General features: G+C 37.0%; 2 protein-coding genes and 1 long non-coding RNA gene across 3 annotated transcripts; 1 reads left to right on the top strand and 2 right to left on the bottom strand.

The window, feature by feature from the left end:
• Positions 1 to 79: 79 nt before the first annotated feature.
• On the bottom strand, positions 80 to 10,864 carry LOC143344253 (sodium/potassium-transporting ATPase subunit beta-2-like). The gene is made up of 7 exons (XM_076770113.1): positions 10,544 to 10,864; positions 5,229 to 5,369; positions 3,927 to 4,043; positions 3,615 to 3,796; positions 3,325 to 3,426; positions 2,703 to 2,874; positions 80 to 2,499 (listed from the first exon to the last, which is right to left on the bottom strand). Exons 1-7 carry the CDS (start codon positions 10,686 to 10,688, stop codon positions 2,387 to 2,389), a joined length of 972 nt encoding a protein of 323 aa, XP_076626228.1. The 5' UTR covers positions 10,689 to 10,864; the 3' UTR covers positions 80 to 2,386.
• Positions 649 to 9,084, top strand: LOC143344254 (uncharacterized). Its single transcript, XR_013080088.1, has 3 exons — positions 649 to 787; positions 859 to 951; positions 7,746 to 9,084. It is a non-coding gene; the product is annotated as an uncharacterized LOC143344254 (long non-coding RNA).
• A 1,598-nt stretch (positions 10,865 to 12,462) lies between the features above and the next one.
• On the bottom strand, positions 12,463 to 14,431 carry LOC143344984 (sodium/potassium-transporting ATPase subunit beta-1-like). Its single transcript, XM_076771638.1, has 7 exons — positions 14,229 to 14,431; positions 13,751 to 13,942; positions 13,489 to 13,605; positions 13,177 to 13,349; positions 12,990 to 13,085; positions 12,646 to 12,811; positions 12,463 to 12,572 (listed from the first exon to the last, which is right to left on the bottom strand). The coding sequence occupies exons 1-7, from the start codon at positions 14,362 to 14,364 to the stop codon at positions 12,463 to 12,465; spliced, it is 990 nt and encodes a 329-aa protein (XP_076627753.1). The 5' UTR covers positions 14,365 to 14,431.
• Between the last annotated feature and the right edge of the window lie 4,270 nt (positions 14,432 to 18,701).

Below are 18,701 nucleotides of genomic sequence, written 5' to 3'. Positions count from 1 at the left end.
CTTTTTATATTATTTAAAAGCATGTCTCTTATAAAAGAGCAAATTTACAATAATTATGTGTACAATCATTGTCTAGAAGTTGTTTATTTCTGAAAGTTGTGTGTATATTTATTAAACAGAATACATCGTTATCGTTAGCGACATAAAGTACAACAACCTTCGGGAAATGCTATGAACGATATAAGTACATACATTTAATAAGTACCTACACCTAAGTATACTTCTTAAAATTATTGGCATCTGTGTTTAACGTTGCAACACTGAGATCCTGGTGTCCTTTTTTTTCACAATGGTTTCGTATCGCACATCGGACTATTTCGATTTTATTACACTAAAATGTATTGCTTCGAAGACACAATAGCAGCCAAATACGGAGTTGGGCAAATTTTATTCATAATAAACGAATAAAAATTTGTTTAGTTTTTTTCGAAAACTAATTTCTGTTTACGTTTCGTTTGTAAATTAGAATTCATTCCCAATTTCCTTAAAACGGCATTCAGATGAACGAATTTACGGGCAGAAGTTAGCTTACGACTAAATCTAACATTTTTATTTGTTATTCGTGAATAAAATTTGCCTAGCTCTGTTCTAGACACTTAAACCACTGTATACTTTACAAAACAAACGTAACTAACGTTTATGATGATTCGAGAGTCAAAATTAGTGATAAAATTAGTTTACGTTAAATTAGGTTATTTGGGAGAAACTTAGATTTAACGTTGTGTTATCGAAAAATGATTTCAAAATGTGTAGTCAATTGCTAAGTTCGAGGATTTGTAAACGTTTGGTAAGTAGTGAAACTGCAATATTTTTGCCTTATTGTACATATATTACATAAAATTTTGTTTATATTTGCAGATAACGAACAACCAGACGACTGGACGTCTACAGACAATTATTTTCAACACATCAATCGTAGGATCAATCAATTTTCAAGTGAACGAGACAAAGGTAAGATCATTTTATCAGCATCTTTTCAGTTTGCAGATCTTAATTTTACATTGGCATTACATATGTACAAGAAACTAAAAAGTATTAACAAATTCAATGGTATTATTTAAGAAATATAGAATAATACTTTAGTTGATTTTTATTGTCGTTTAGTCAACTTAATGCAGCACTCTTTTGAGCAAGGGTTTCATTAAAAAAGCAGAGCAACATATTACTAATGGCTCTGTAATTTAATTTGTATTAATTGGACTTAGTCTTTACTAGTTGCCAGCCATTACAATGACTAGGTACAACAAAATATTACAGATATTAGTAATTTATGAGTTGAAACTGAAATTTTGGTTGCTATTATATTACACAAAACTCAACATATATAACTCATAAGTTTAACATGTGAAAAATAAAATTAATAAAATGTAAGTCACGTTTGTTTCTTAAACTATGCAGCGGTTTTAAGTAGCTAGCTGCCATCTTATATATGTATGTATGCATATAACGTATACATATAATCAGAAATGAAAGCAATTATTCATAGATGAGATTTTAAAAAATTCTTAAAACCAACCCTTTCTCAAATGTTTAACTATTCGATGCTCTGTTCTCAATTGTTTAACTATTCGATGGTAAAATCAAATTAAATATGCTAAAAACAATTTCATTTCCCCTTTACTTAGCCTGAGTAAAACACTTAAGAGTTATTTAGTTACAGTATATACGAAATTCACATAGACGATACAGTATAAATAAACGACCTTAGAACGGTAACGAGGTAATATGTTTTTTAACATGTTTCGGTATATCGCAGTAGATCATGTGAAAACGCTGCTATAACTGTGTTTTCGTTTTTTTTGTCATTTTTCTTCGCGTATCTTCATCCATATTATAAAATGTATAGCATAATTTTGTCTCGATGAAAACAATTTTTTGAAAACTACCAATGTTGATTTATGTAATAAGTACAGTTCATGTATATTCCTTTTTTTTTTTTTAATGCTAACAAACTTTCTTTTCTGCATCGGTGAAATTATTTCGTAACATTTTATCTGTTTGATTTTGAGATCTTGATAAGGCCGATAATTAACGATTATTTTATTTGATAGGAATATAAATAATTCGTCGCTGAATCGAAGCGAATATACGAATTCTGGAGTCCGATCGTTAGAAATTTTCGATACTTACACATCTATCGTATTTTTCCTAATACTAATCGTTACTGGTATCTTAATTTCTCCTAGGCTAGCGTAGATAAATGTTCCCCGATCATCGACTAAGGTTCATCATTCAAGTTTATCTGTTCTCTTCTCTTGGTCATCGTAGCCTGGTATTTTAAATGGTTTCCTCAGTTTTACAATATGTGAGCATCTCCCATGAGAAATATCCGCATTATTCGGCAGATAATTTTGCGTTGAAGTTTCCCTTAGAAAGATGAACACGGTCATTCGTCGATCATAAGTTCGAAATGCACAAATCCAGTTTTATCGCCTTTCACGTTTATATGCAATATGTTTCTCGCCCACGCTAGACACTTGACGTTGATTATTATATTCCCTGGAGGATAATTGAAAGTTTTTTATTATAATAAATACTATTTAACTTAATAATAAATTGTAGAATGCATGGTTACAAGTGGAAATTATAGTACTGGATGAAACAAACGATCGAGAACTAATAGATAAGAACTCTGATTTTTCTAGCGTCGAAACGAAAATTTCTTTTTTAAATACAGTTTTAATTTCATTGCGTTCACTTACTTGCTGGTCGAAGAAAATGCACAGCAACGACGGGGCTTAAGTAACCAGGAATGTTTTTGTAAGGATAGTAATAACCTGGAAACCCCTGACTCTTGGGGTAATAGTTCAGCTCACCGATATTTTCGGTATCGTGAGGATTTTCACCTACGCAGGATACCCACACGGTATTCAGCTGCAATCAGAAAAAAACCGCATACATGATAAAATATAATAAACAAACTAAATTATAAAATCGTGTGACGGTCACTATCGAATTTTGAACAGAATTTTTGTTGTAAAATGTAAATCGTTCAAACCAGACTTGGGTAAATTTGATTGTAGATGGAAAAAAGTAGACAACTGTTTCAACTAATATTTAAATCTTTGATCGAGGAAATATTAATTGTTTTAAATAATAGCTATTTCAAATATACTTTGATTAAATATTTATTCACTTGTTTAAAGTAGTAATTCATATAACGTTATTTAAAACGTGCCCAAATTTGATACAGACGATTAAACAAAATTTATTAAATGTATGTTAATTTTTGTTCGTTTTGTTAGAATCGTAAAATCGGTATTGGTGGAATTTCCTGGTAACTTAAAATACTGGCTGACGCTATTAACTGACCGACTAACTAACCCATGAACTGTTGGTGGATTTGATATGTTGAACGAGACTAGCTGGCATTTCTTTCGGTAAATTTTTGGTGTCGTTGTAAAATACCGGTTCCCAGTCGTATATCTGAAAACGGAATATTTATTAATTGATCGGATCACTTGTTAAAAAAAAGAAATAAAAATCAAAACTGAATCACTTTTATATTTAATCTACGATTAAATCTAACAATTTTACGTTTGTCTAATGCTCGAAACATTCAGGCACCCTTACTAGAAATTCATTGTCAATTGTATTAGCTATTGATGACCTACCCTATTTAATTTAATAAAGATACAAGGCGCTGAATTATTGAAACCATATTGTTCTTCAGGCGAGCAAGGTCCCCAGTTATTCACATCAACCGCACAAACATGTCCGGGCTTCACTGGCGTATTGTAATTGCAAATCTGTTGATTTCTACCGCCATTTGATAAAAGAAACGGATTGGTGTACTCTGCGGAGAATCGACAAAAATCGTGTCGTTTTTCAAATTCATTCTTCATAGCGTTATTATTATTATTAATTTATTAACGGGATTAAACCCTTTAGTACAAAGATGGATCATAACTATCGTAATAATTTACCTTCTAAAAATTTATCCAACAATTTGGTCCACTTTTGCACCGATGCAGGATCCGACGAACTGTACCAAATTAACGCTTTTTCTTCGGTGTTATCAGAGATCGGTCGATATCCTAGACCTATTCGCGCAGAAAATGATTATTAACGAACGACAGTGTTTATTGAACTTGTAAAAACAATAATAAAAAATTATAATTGATAAAAAAATTTTCAAGAGAATTGTTTAGAGTCGAAAGCTATAGAGATTTTAAACCGATCGATGTTATTAATAAAGGTAATAAATTAGGGAAAAATGCGTTCACGGATACGGGTGAGGGATTCGTGTTTACGAAACGATCGGTTCGTTGTAAACAAAATTTCGAATTTGATACTATTCTCGTCCATTGATTTTACATGTCTATTTTTAATCCACTTCGCTTCATTCTTTAGCGTGAACCGGAAGGTCGTTCCGTAGGCAAGCGTTCCATTTTATTAACGGCGGGAATTCGAAGTTCGCTGATCAGCTGCTTTATTTCATTACTATGTCACAACATTGTTGCAGACTGATAAAGAACGCGATACGCTCGGGAAATTAATACGGGAACTGTTAAGCACCTCGTTCTCGATAAGAAAATTCAGCTGTGTAAGAACAGGTTCATAAAACTTAATCTATTAATGTCTGTAATAAAATTTCGTAATCTGTACATTTTTTAATATTGTACTCGTCATATGATTTGTATACAATTAACATGTTCACTGTGGAATTTTCTGGGGGACCAAAGTTTCATTTAAATTAATTTCCTTGACCCCTTAGTGAAAAGATGATCCCATGTATGGCTGACGCGGTAGTTAACGCGTTAATTGAAATATCGCAACCGCGATAAAGCAGAAATTGTTTTCTGACTCCAGTAACGATGTCTAGCATTTCTTTCCTGTTTTGGCCATGGGTTCTAGGAACTGATGGTGTCCGTTATACAAAGATAAGAATTCGTCACCAGGACGATCTGACCTCCTCGCCTTTCTTCTGAGATAAGCCTTCGCGCTCAGATTCGTACGTTTCAATATGGAAGTTTCATTTAATTACACAACCCATAACCCTACAATTCTAATATTCCTTTCATCACAGAAAAATAACAGTAAATATGGATTACGATTTTCTATTTTGAACATACTGACCTCTAATCATTCGAGTCTAGTATTATAATTTCCACGGCTAATCATGTTTCTAGGGAATGGCCAGCACAAGGAAAAACGAGTATTTTAGTATATTTAATACTATTACTATTTTTTAAATTTAATTAAACTTATTGGATTTATTGCGTTACCTGGATTGGTCCCTATCAAGCTCTCGTCCAACGTCCATCTTGGTTTTTCAGGATTTATCGTGGCCATCAGCCCCTTCATGCAAATAGCAAAGAGGAGGGCCAGAATGGCGAAAAAGCAAGTATAAAAGACTCCAGTGATGGCTAAAAAAAAAAGAAAAAAAAACAAAATAAAGATTAGGTAATAATTTAATAAAGACTCCATAAAATTGTCTTTTATAGATGCAAACTTAAACGATCGAGTAATTTCTAGTTTCTATTTAAAATTACTTTTATCTAATATTGATTTTAACACGCGTTGGCTAATTGGAAAACCACGTAGCCTCGAAAATTTTCATCGTTTGAACGATTGAGCGGAAAATATTTAACGCCCGGGCATTATGCCAAAGTCCGATCTAAATATAGTTCCCTTTTCAAGAGTAGCGTACGCTATGATGGCCACCCGCTTCTATTCCTTTATCGCGATTAGCTTTCGACTGCAGATTAATATTCGATATAAAGCGATATTTTTGTTTTATCGTAACGCAGCTATTGCTGAACTGATTGCACGCTACAACCCGATAAAATCGTTGAGAAGAAAATGAAAATTATGACCGATAAATATTGTTCAATAATACAATTTTATTATTTACGTTCCTTGTATTTCCAATGCATTTCTTTGTTCGCGTCTTTAAAAGTAAAAGAGACACCCTGTGCATTACATAATTAATCTTGGGTAAAAGAAAATGACAAGAGGCCGCTACCAACAAATGAAAGGGTCATATTATTCAATTTATAAGAACACAATGTGGAAACGTGCGCGTTAATCTCACCGTTCAACGTTTGTTTATATTTAAATAATTGTATAGAACTTGTATAACTGAAGTTACATCTCTTATCTAATTTACGATTATTATCGGAAGCGACTGAAAAATCGCGATTACAGTTACGCGGGACGCACCTGTATAAATACATCCGTTCCGTGCGAGTCTTATATTTCAAAAGTATAGGGATGATGTCGAGAAAAACAGAACTAATAATATACTTATATTACGATACGTTGATTGTGTAAAAAAACTAACATCAGCCAGGTAAACCAGTTTTCCAGGCTTTTAAAACGTACGTCTCGTCGAAACGTTTCCGTTTGCCAGTTTCATCGAGGATGTAGGGTTATTTTACAAACGTGCATGTATATTTTAACGACGGATCGGCAGTAATTTCAGTAATTAGTGCGATTTCCCATTTTTTTTCCCCTCATAATTGCAACTTATCATCGGCCGCACGAGAATCTAATGTTATCTAAAACTCGTAAACTTACTCGTCGACGCAACCCACGTTTCGATTCGATTAAAGTTTCTAGTTCCACTCGACAACCTAACCCAGACCTACAAAAAAGTGTTAGACAACTTTTTTGTAGGGCGTCAAACAAAATTACTAAAAATCAAAAACGAATTTTTAAGAAAAATCGACAGGGGGTAGGTGCCTAAATTTTTCGGAAAAAAAAAAATTTTCGAATCGTCCTAAAAAAATTATTTTCAGTTGTGGGGGTCAAGTACAATAATTTTTGGTGAATAGACATACCCTCGAAATCCTACCCACTTTCTAGAAAAAAATTCAGTACGGGCATAGTACAATAATACGTATCAATGTATTATCGTAGTTGAGCATAATTATTGACATAATTCAGTAACATCGGTAGCGTGCCCATATACGTAGCACAGTATTTTATAACACATTTTATAACTGCGTCGAATTTAATCTTACCATATTAAGAGATATTAGAAGCATTAATATCAATAAATTGTGACAGAGGTTACTTCCGCTCTAATAAATCTCGTTCTTTTCTTCTCTCCCTTCCTCTCTCATTCTTTCACTTTCTCCCCCCTTTTCTGTCTTTGTCCCTTTCGTTCAAGAAAAATACAAACATCGTTCTGAAGATTAGCCTACTAATTGCATGACCTCATTAAAATTCAATTTACATATTCATGCCCGGTTGAAAGTAAGAACAAATTTATCAATCTCTGGATTTTTAACCTTCAAAATATCACTACCAATGCAAATTTCTCCCCTCTATGGTCTTAGTTAATTTGTATTTTATCATGCGTTGTTGTGATATTGCTTGCAATAATACTTGGACGAAAAGAATATCTTTATTAAAATTTCTCTTGTCACACTGTGTCTCGTTTACTTTCGGTAGATGAAATTGATATCAAATTCTGACTTACACTGAATCATTCTACTCAAGTGACCAAATGCGATAAGACACGTTCGCCAGGTTATATTTCAGATAGTAATGATAATAAACATTTTTATAGTTTCAAATATCTCGTAAATAGTTGAAGCTACAAAAAGAGCTGGAAAAATTTACAAACTTAAGTCAGTTACAAGGTGTACGTAAATTATATTTTTTTTTATTTATCACCTTTTTGAGTTACGAAAGTCAACTTGGTTCTGTATATCAATACTGTTATCAATGTATCGGTGAGCTTTGAAAATGAGAAATAATTACCTGCAATATTTAAAATACTTACCATGTTACAGGGACGTGAAGGCAATTAGCAAAATGGAGACGTAGGCGTGCAGTAATGGATTCGAGGAAATATAGCAAATAAAACGATACTCTGGAGTGCTTAGCGTGGAAATGAAATGGATGGAAGGATGAAAAAGAGAATAAGGTATTTTATATTATTTACATAAAATTTCCACGAGATATTAGCTCTGAACCTTACTAGCGAATAATTCATTTATTATAAAAATGTTTAATCGAAAGATTCAATCGATATGGCACATCTGGTAATCAAACAGGTTTGTCTAATCTCATAGTGATCCATATACAATGTAAAGTAGTCGACAGAACTGAGTTTCATATAAGGTTAAGCTGTATAGTTTAAAAAATTTGAGACTAATTTTCAGCCTGGGGGAATAAGAAATATATAAAATCGCATAATGTAAGAAATTAAATTACAAAATTATATTATTATTGATTTGTTGTATCGAATTTCTGCTTGCTTCTAAATGTCGTTTTATAATTTTTACGTTCTCATATTATATCTAACCTCCACTTGTTACTAAATAATTTTTTATATTTTTTATTATCGTTTAATACTTTTATTAGTTGCCTAAAGCATGTATAAGTGCAAGTAACGTCCATTGCTTTCGAAGGAAATAGAGAAAATGTTAAAACGTTTAAAATACCTCGGCGATTATTCTGAAGTAAATTATTTTATTAAATTGACCGTTCTCATCGTCAGTCTCAAACTCTTGCATTACATGAATATCATTGTGTTCCTTGGCTAGCGGAAGTTTTAATTACATTTCATTCACAGGGAAGCAGTACTGTACAAAAACGTAGATTATATAAGTAGGCGTCGAAACTGGCGCTATCAATAATGCAGTTGTAGTTACATATTCAGATAAACGTATACATAATGACGATCCATATTGCTCTCATGAATTGTCTCTTTTCGGTATCGAGACGGTAAAAAAGAGGTCGCTTATTAGCTATTGGGTCGATGAAAACTGCTTCCATATTTTCTAGCATTTTGCAATGAATTTCAAAGAACTTTTTGTCAATAGCTCTAACATATGGGAAACTTAATTTCTTCAATTATCAAAGTCATAGTAAACAGTTAATAAAATGAAGAATAGAATAAAAAAAAAAAATTGCACGTATTTGTTATTTTCCAATCAGCTATTTATTCTATTTTTATTACTAACACGTTCGGTAATGAGACCACTTACCTTAAATTTCTGACCAAGTGACCGTTACTGGTCGATTCTGGTTTACACGAGAAAAGAAAAGAAGAAGAGAAAGAAAAGAAAAAATTATTAAATATATTCCGTAAACTTGATCACCTTCGTAGCGCATACGAAAAATCATTGTGGAAAGTTTCCACATTTGAGAACCAGTGTTTTACGCGCCAAAGCCATTGACCTTTCTTCGTCACTTTTCTTTTACATCGAGGACGACAAAAGAACGCGAGCAGGATGATAAATAAATGATAATCTCGTGCTTCCCGCCTCTTTTTATGATTTTTATAAAATAGCGTCGTTTCAAGTTGTGCAATTATAGCAATTACGTGGAAGGTACAGCGAAGATTATACATCTAGACCTTGAACGATTACGATCTTCCGATGTTAAAACTTTAATTGAATCGAAATCACGGTTAGACGTTGCTGTCCTGTTTTATAGTATCTTCAAAGAAATAATCACGGTATATATCTTAAACTTGAGAAAGAGATAAGGAGAGTTTATCAGGAAAATAGATTCTTAAATTCTTGTTTACACTCGAATAGTGGCCATTTGATAATATGATAGTATTTATGAACAGTAACAATTGCTAAGCTGAATTTAAATTAGCAGAGAACTGAATAGAACAACATAGATGAAAATAAATCGATTATATTGTTTTCTTAAATTAGTTTACGATTGTTTGGATGTCGCATTACAGTAATTTCTAAACATAATTCGAAGATAAAACATTCGTAATATTACAGGTTGAGCTAAATAGAACAACTAAACTAAATAGATGAAAATAAAATTCATCGATTATTTACAGTCGCCTGGGACGTTATCGGTATCAATGAAACCCGTCGCTAAAATTCACGTTCGTTCTACTATCCCGAGCAACTAATGCTAAAAATTCCATATTCATCGCAGTTTGAATATAGTCTGACATCTAAACGAAAGTTCACGCGAATATAGAACTCGATTACTACAAACTAAAATAATACGATAACAGTAATCTGTCACTTAATTTCTTATCGTTACGGAATATTCGATGGTTCCAGTTGCTATTAGATGGTTTCCAGTACCATTGATAACAACTAAACGTCGCCAGAACCGTATCGTTTTCTATTCTCCGAATCGAAACGCGATCCATCGTCTTTCTGCATCGTTTAACGTTTAACATCATCGAAACTTATCACGGATCCTCTCTCGTTCCGCCATTGCCAAAACCAAGAGCTTCACGGTCATTTTCGATTCAGTTTCGACCGACAATCTAAATACACGCGTATTTCGGTCGTCACGTTAAATCTCGGTTAACCGGTTAGACGAAGCATACGAGGCAGAGAGAACTCGTAAGAAAAACTGTACGCTACGAGCTCTCGTCCCGTTTGTCATATGGCGAAGCCAAGGAAGCCCTAATTCACGGTACTTGATTTAGGCATTCAACTCAGTCTCACGCCTACCGCGATGACACAAAGGGTAACTATTTTGAATGACGATTTAAAGAAAAAGTCAAACGGCAAAAAGGTACCCGAAAGCAATTCCCTCGCGATCGTTTCGTCCAGGGCAGCGATCCTAATTCTAGTCAAATAACGACAGAGAAATTTACCCCATTTTTTCCCCGTGTGGCCGCAGTAGGTCCCTTCGACGGGATCGTGAATGTAATCCTGAAAGGCTTTCCATTTCGTCTTCGCTTCGGGCATCCGATTGTAATCGAGGTTGTAAGAATTATTTCCTATACCGGTCGCGTTCATCGTGACGGACACGAGAAACCGTTACTACTCGCGACGAACTATCGCACGGCACTGGCGTCTCTCGTCGGAGGCGTTTTTAACACGCGCGTAAAAGTCGGAGGGCAGTACACAAAGAAACGCACACAATGTAGCCACACAGAGACGCGCGCGAGCAACTGAAGGAGCACGGTTTTGCGACGCTGAGCGATAGTTGCACAAATGCACACACTGCTCTCGCTGCTCGTTGCCGCCGACAATGACCGGACGAGACTACGACCTGTTGGCCCTACGGTTACCGATCGAGCAGGAAATATGTTCTGCGAGATATCGTGTGTATACCAGAGCCTACATCCCACTGTTTTGTGCTCGACTCGCGACCACGGTCCGGGGAAAAATTGGAAACCTCGGGGCAGGAGGTAATCTGCATTGTTCGGTATATGTTTCCAGCTTGAAAAATTCACCGAAAACACAAACGAAACCTTATCGACCTAATGGCTACTAGTTCACATCTACGATTCGAATTCCAATTTTTATTTAGCGCATGGTCTAACGCTTTATTCGATAAGAATTATGTATTTACTTTCGAAGTCGTCAGCTATCACCGATCAATCGCGTGATAGAACCGCTTATCAAACTTATCTTACGGAGTAAACCGGATACTACTAGCACAGACGAGGTATACGAGTACACTTTTCACCCAATGTATTTTTTCGGCCCATTTTTACGGTACTATCAGTGTTCCAGAATCTGATACAGTAAATAGTTTCTCAACTGACTGCCATCCATGAGAAGAGGACGCTAAAATCACCTCCGAATGTTGAGGTCGGTATGGCAGTCAGATTGGGCCACTTTCAGTCCATGAGGTGAAAGGTCTACTCGTATACCTCGTCTGTGCTACTAGAGGATGGTAGCTCTGGTAGTGTAATGAATTGTATTTAAAAAATATTAGCAAATCGAAAGGTATCGAGGATTATAAAAGGTACTTGGATAGTTTTCACCGTGTCAAAATTATATTGGCTCGTATCGTGCTAAATGATCCTCATTTTTGAGCAATCTTTTGAAATTTAAATACGCAGCATTGCATATCTAGCATTGCACCAACATACCAAGTAACTTACAATAAGAGTTGTAATAATAATTACCGAGGTCGAATAGCAAAATAAAGAACGTCTAAAATATAAATTGACGAAGGCGGAGATGAAGTTAGAAAATAAACCTTGATATAATAAATGTTACGTTTATATTTAAATAATAATTTATTAATTTCTTTAACGTTCCGTTTGGTAAGGCAAAACCAAGCACTATATCGCGGAATAGATCAACTTGAATCCATAGACGTATTAGATGTTATCTCTAAAAGTGTACAGCGGCAGTATAAATCGGAAACGCTCGAGGTCACATTATTTCGCATGTTTCTTGTCACGAGGTACAAACGTAACTAAGATGACGCTTTGCCGTGAATTGAATTTCACATATTCGATGAAGGACAATTATTTGTGGAAGATTTTATCCTCGAAATTAGATCCTTTAACGTTGACTCGCAGGAGTGGAAATGTACAATGGAACAAAATTTTTTCTCTTTTTGCAACTTTTGAGATACTTTCGAGAACGGAAATAAATAAAAATGTATACATTGGTGTAAGGTTCTTTATTGTTTATTATCAATTATCCAAATCATGTTCAAAACCCTAGTTACTCGGAAGAAATAGATATATTATTCCTGGCCTTCCTTAATTTCAATTTATTCGATTGGAAATTTATTTAACAATCAATTCATCTTTTCTTAAGAAAAGCCTTAATTTTGTTGAAATTTACCTATTATTATTTGAAAGTCTAACGAGTGAGAAGAACGTTGCTTGATGTTGGAGGCCCACAAATTGCATTCCACGGTGATCAGTCTATTTGCTGTAATAAATATAAAAACGGTGCCCATAGCGTTTTCGAGTGAACTTAATTTAAGAACGTGACTCTGTCTTACGCGTTAAATTCTTGAATTGCAACGCAACAATAGGGGACAAATAATGTGGTTGCCCGGAAAATGGAAAATATTCAACTGGAAATCCTGGACTGGGTATATATTCTATTTCGCCGATGTGCTCTTTGTCGACGTTGTTCGCTCCGTCGCATGACAACCAAACATAAAACTACAATAGAATAAATTTCAGTATTTTTTGCTACCTCTCGGCGCAAAGTCTAAAATTTACTTCGAAAAAAATTCTTTCAATAGGTTGTATAATAAGACCATTCGCGTTTCTTTACGAGAATATTAATCCTCGAACAGCTGATACCCGGAGTCCAATCTAAAATTTGTACATAACAAACCTTTTTCGACTGTTGTATCATTCCCTTTAAATTAGCTGGTATGTTCTCTGGCAAATGCGACGATTGTTTGTAATAATTTGGTACCCAATCGAACCTCTGCATTTAATACAAATAAAAATCGAAAATTATTACACGATAATTTAGATTAGCTTTCGTAGAAGATAATAGAATCAGACACTGATATTACTTTATTGAATTTTATGAGAACGCAAGGTTGCATAGGATACGTGTATCCATATGGAGCTTTGCTACATACACCGAGGCTTTTAATATCGAAAAAGCACGGTTTGGTGTTACGATCCGATTGAAACGTTTCACCTTGACAACCATCATCGTAGTCAGATATATTTTTATTATACTCTAAAATGAAAATAGTGTTTGTTCATATTTGTATTAAATTCTATTAAGAAAAATTATAATTAATCATTAAAATTAAATTTTTTATCGAGGTCCAATGTATAATGTAAATACGAACATCTAATATAGACATTTTGAATACCTTGCAGAAAATCAGTCAAGGAACGAATATATCGTTTTGGCCTGGCATTGGTACTCGAGTTAAATACCGAAATGATGGGCGATGCAGCTGATATGCTATTCGGTTTGAAAACTATCCCTTAAAAAGAATTTTATTTAATACAGCTTTTGATGTATCTGCGCTTAAGATGAGATTTACGATTAATTTTTATTACTTTACTATTTCGATTGTAATTTTTTATTTTAATTATCATTAAATATTGCAATAGATAAAATATGTCCACCTGGACTGCCAAAATGTCTGGCTGAACGGGATAGTAGCAAGTTTCGTCCAAGATGGGATTTTGAAGATAAACTAACATATTGGAAAAATGGTTTGTCTAATTGAGAAACGTAGTCTATACTGATCTTCAGTTGCACCGCGAATATTGTTCCCAGGACAGCGTAGAAACACAAGTAGAATATTCCTAGTTGACCTAAATATTAAACAAACATTCAACGGTGACACAATTGCTGTACGGTTCTTCGTGATGATAAAAAGAATGGACAAAAAACCGGACGGTGTTAAATTGATAGAATGCATTGTTTAGAGTTACACGTATAGCCTATACTCGTTCCGTGCGTTTAAATTTTTTTCCAAGGACGTTTTCAATTTTTATAAACTCAACACATTAGCAAAACCGGTTACGGAATCACTGTAACCTAATCCAACGTGAAAACGCAGAAAAGAAAATTATTCACACGGATGGCCATTTGCGTTACCCCATTCTTTTGCTGTTCTATCGAGAAATGCTTTTCGTTCCTTGTCCCAAACGAATCGCAAAAAATTGCCAAGGAGTCCTAAATCGGGCCGGGGCTTTCGACTTTCATAATATTCATCATCGTGCAATATAACCATGTTGAAAGTTGATTAATATATCCAAACGCAAGATTATTGGGAGAAGGTTAATAGGAAATATTCTGTATTTTGAAGGAAGCTACATATTTCTTATTGTCTAAATGTACAGGGTTACATCGAAATAAATGATCTCACTTTGGTGGTGCATTCTACTACTCACACTATGCAAGAACACGCGTACGTGAGCTCACAGAGTTTCGAAAAATCGACAAAGGCAAACTAACACATGCTCTTGACTCGTCGAACGGCCGCCCAAGTTTCGTGGAATAGTTCGTTACCTTCAACGCTAGATGGCGCTCATTTTTAGACCTCGAACCCTCTGGTGCTAAAACGCCCAAGTTTGTCGTGGGAAAGTTCACTATTTTCAACGCTAGATGGCGCCCACTTCTAGACATCAAACCCTCTGGTGCTAAAACGTCCAAGTTTGTCGTGGAAAAGTTCACTACTTTCAACGCTAGATGGCGCCCATTTCTAGACATCAAACCCTCTGGTGCTAAAACGCCCAAGTTTGTCGTGGAATAATCCACACTTTACACACTAGATGGCGTACCAATTATTTACGATCGAAAACTAATATTAATTTATTTATTAATTCAACAATAGGGTACTCGGTAATTTAGATCACTTATAAATGCTTTACAATTAACACCGAAGGTCTAAAATTCTCCAGAAACAGTCCTATTCCTGTCTGAACACACTGCTACCCCTGAACAGACTACCCACTATATTTCTGATAATGTATAACGATTAATACTTACTACTGCATGCCCCTACAAGTCTCCGCTTGCCTTTGCAGATTTCTGCTTGCCTGTGCATGCCTTTGCTGGCCTCTGCTCAACACTGCTGACCACTCCCGATGCTTCTGACATCGTATAACAATTACTACATGCTACTATTCGCCCCTGCTGATCTCTGCTTCCCACTGCATGCCTCTGCTCGTCTCTGCTGACCGCTGCTGACCACTGCTTATATTTCTGACAACCTATAACGATTCCTACTGACTTCTGCTAACCTCTGTTGGTCTTTGCTGATCTCTGTCAGCGTGTACTTGTCTCTGCTTGCCTGTGCATGCCTCTGTTCGTCTCTACTGACCACTGCAGGTATTTCTGATAATGTATCACCATTAATACTTACTACTGCATGCCCCTACAAGTCTCTGCTTGCCTTTGCAGGTTTCTGCGTGCCTGTGCATGCCTTTGCTGGCCCCTGCTGAACACTACTGACCATCCCTGATGCTTCTGACATCGTATAACAATTACTACATGCTACTGTTCGCCCCTGCTGATCTCTTCTTCCCACTGCATGCCTCTGCTCGTCTCTGCTGACCGCTGCTGACCATCGCTTATATTTCTGACAACCTATAACGATTCCTACTGACTTCTGCTAACCTCTGTTGGTCTTTACTGATCTCTGTCAGCGTGTGCTTGTCTCTGCTGAACTTTCCTGGCCTCTGCCCAACGCTACTGACCACTGCAGGTATTTCTGATAATGTACAACGATTAATACTTACTACTGCATGCCCCTACAAGTCTCTGCTTGCCTTTGCAGGTTTCTGCTTGCCTGTGCATGCCTTTGCTGGCCTCTGTTGAACACTGCTGACCATCCCTGATGCTTCTGACATCGTATTACAATTACTACATGTTACTGTTCGCCACTGGTGATCTCTGCTTACCATTGCATGCCTCTGCTCGTCGCTGCTGACCACCTCTAATGCTTCTGACAACATATAACGCTTACTACTTGCTACTATTCGCCCCTGGCGATCTCTGCTTGTCACTGCTGGCCTCTGCTGACCACTGCTTATATTTCTGACAACCTATAACGATTCCTACTGACTTCTGCTAACCTCTGTTGGTCTTTGCTGATCTCTGTCAGCGTGTGCTTGTCTCTGCTGAACTTTTCTGGCCTCTGCCCAACGCTACTGACCACTGCAGGTATTTCTGATAATGTATAACGATTAATACTTACTACTGCATGCACCTACAAGTCCCTGCTTGCCTTTGCAGGTTTCTGCTTTCCTGTGCATGCCTCCACTGGTCTCTGCTGACCACAACTGACCACCCCTGATGCTTCCGACAATGTATAGCGATTACTACTTGTTACTGCTTGTCCCTGCTGGACTGTACTTGCCTCTGCATGCCTCTGCTCGTCGCTGCTGACCACCTCTGATGCTTCTGACAATATATAACGCTTACTACTTGCTACTATTCGCCCCTGGCGATCTCTGCTTGCCTCTGCTGGCCTCTACTGACCATCGCTTATATTTCCGACAACCTATAACGATTCCTACTGACTTCTGCTAACCTCTGTTGGTCTTTGCTGATCTCTGTCAGCGTGTGCTTGTCTCTGCTGAACTTTCCTGGCCTCTGCCCAACCCTACTGACCACTGCAGGTATTTCTGATAATGTATAACGATTAATACTTACTACTGCATGCACCTACAAGTCCCTGCTTGCCTTTGCAGGTTTCTGCTTTCCTGTGCATGCCTCCACTGGTCTCTGCTGACCACAACTGACCACCCCTGATGCTTCCGACAATGTATAGCGATTACTACTTGTTACTGCTTGTCCCTGCTGGACTGTACTTGCCTCTGCATGCCTCTGCATGCCTCTGCTCGCCTCTGCTGACCGCTGCTGACCACCTCTGATGCTTCTGACAACGTATAACGATTACTACTGACGTCTGCCAGCCTCCGCTGGCCTCTGCTGACCGCTGCTGACCACTCCTGTTACTTCTGACAACGTATAACGATTACAACTTGCTACTGCTTGCCCCTGCTAGTCTCTGCATGCCTCTGCATCCCTCTGTGACCTCTGCTGGCCCCTGCTGACCACTGCTGACCGTTGTTGACAACTCCTGACGTGATGTATATGTATTGAAGCTTTGTATAATGTAAATCTATGGCAATAAATGATATAATTGCAAAGAATTCTATGTGTTCTCGTCACTTTTACCTTTCTTTTCCTCTCCCCATTATTCCCTTAGTTATAAGAAACCGTTTCTCTACTTAAAACTGGAATTCCAAAGTGTCTGGAGTGTTTTCTGAAATGCCGGTGACCTTGACCCACTTTCGAAACTGGGTCAAGGCCAAATCCTGATTCCCAAAGCTCCCGGAATTTTTCTAAGATTCGATGGCCTTGACCCAATTTCGAAACTGGGTCAAGGCCATCCGGATTTCCAAGTTGGCCCGAAGATTTCTAAAATTTCGAATGGCCTTGACCCACTTTCGAAATTGGGTCAAGGCCATCCAGATTTCCAAGTTGGCCCGAAGATTTCTAAAATTTCGAATGGCCTTGACCCACTTTCGAAATTGGGTCAAGGCCATCCAGATTTCCAAGTCGGCCCGAAGATTTCTAAAATTTCGAATGGCCTTGACCTACTTTCGAAATTGGGTCAAGGCCATCCGGATTTTCGAAGCGGCCGAAAGATTTCTAAAATTTCGAATGGCCTTGACCTACTTTCGAAATTGGGTCAAGGCCATCCGGATTTCCAAAGCGGCCGGAAGATTTCTGAAATTTCGAATGGCCTTGACCCACTTTCGAAATTAGGTCAAGGCCATCCGGATTTCCAAAGCGGCCGGAATTTTTCTAAGATTCGAATGGCCTTGACCCACTTTCGAAACTGGGCCAAGGTCAAGGTCAAATTCGGATTTCCAAAGTTCCCGGAACATTTCTAAAATGCTGGTGAACTTGCGAAGAAGGTGGTACGCATCTTATAAGTAAGAGAATGATTTGGAGAGGAAAAGGACGGTAAAAAATGATGAGAACACATAGAATACTTTAAAATTATATCATTTATTGCCATAGATTTACATTATACAAAACTTTAATACATATAAACATATTATATTATATTACATTATGTCACAAGTTGTCAGCAACGGTCAGCAGTGGTCAGCGATGGTCAGCTGACGTCGGGAGATGTTGGCAGAGGCTAGCTTAGGTCGGGAGATGGTGGCAGAGGTCAGCAGAGGGTGGCTGTAGCTAGTAGTAATCGTTGTACGTTGCCAGAAATATAAGCGGTGGTCAGCAGCGGTCAGCAGAGGCCAACGGAGGCCAGCAGAGGCATGCAGAGGCAAGTACAGTCCAGCAGGGACAAGCAGTAACAAGTAGTAATCGCTATACATTGTCGGAAGCATCAGGGGTGGTCAGTTGTGGTCAGCAGAGACCAGTGGAGGCATGCACAGGAAAGCAGAAACCTGCAAAGGCAAGCAGGGACTTGTAGGGGCATGCAGTAGTAAGTATTAATGGTGATACATTATCAGAAATACCTGCAGTGGTCAGTAGCGTTCGGCAGAGACAAGCACACGCTGACAGAGATCAGCAAAGACCAACAGA

The sequence above is a fragment of the Colletes latitarsis genome, chromosome 8 (genome assembly GCF_051014445.1).
Source record: "Colletes latitarsis isolate SP2378_abdomen chromosome 8, iyColLati1, whole genome shotgun sequence".
Taxonomy (NCBI): Eukaryota; Metazoa; Arthropoda; class Insecta; order Hymenoptera; family Colletidae; genus Colletes; species Colletes latitarsis.
This window is presented reverse-complemented; position numbering and strand designations above follow the sequence as displayed.

Coding starts and splice junctions, on each gene's coding strand:
- LOC143344253 (XM_076770113.1), bottom strand. CDS start 10,688: ATGAACGCGACCGGTATAGGAAATAATTCTTACAACCTCGATTACAAT. Junction 3,797..3,926: donor GTTGGATAAATTTTTAGAAG/GTAAATTATTAC, acceptor GATTCTCCGCAG/AGTACACCAATCCGTTTCTT. Junction 2,500..2,702: donor GCATTTTCTTCGACCAGCAA/GTAAGTGAACGC, acceptor ATTATCCTCCAG/GGAATATAATAATCAACGTC.
- LOC143344984 (XM_076771638.1), bottom strand. CDS start 14,364: ATGGTTATATTGCACGATGATGAATATTATGAAAGTCGAAAGCCCCGG. Junction 13,606..13,750: donor CAGACATTTTGGCAGTCCAG/GTGGACATATTT, acceptor ATTCTTTTTAAG/GGATAGTTTTCAAACCGAAT. Junction 12,573..12,645: donor GCAATTCAAGAATTTAACGC/GTAAGACAGAGT, acceptor TATTTATTACAG/CAAATAGACTGATCACCGTG.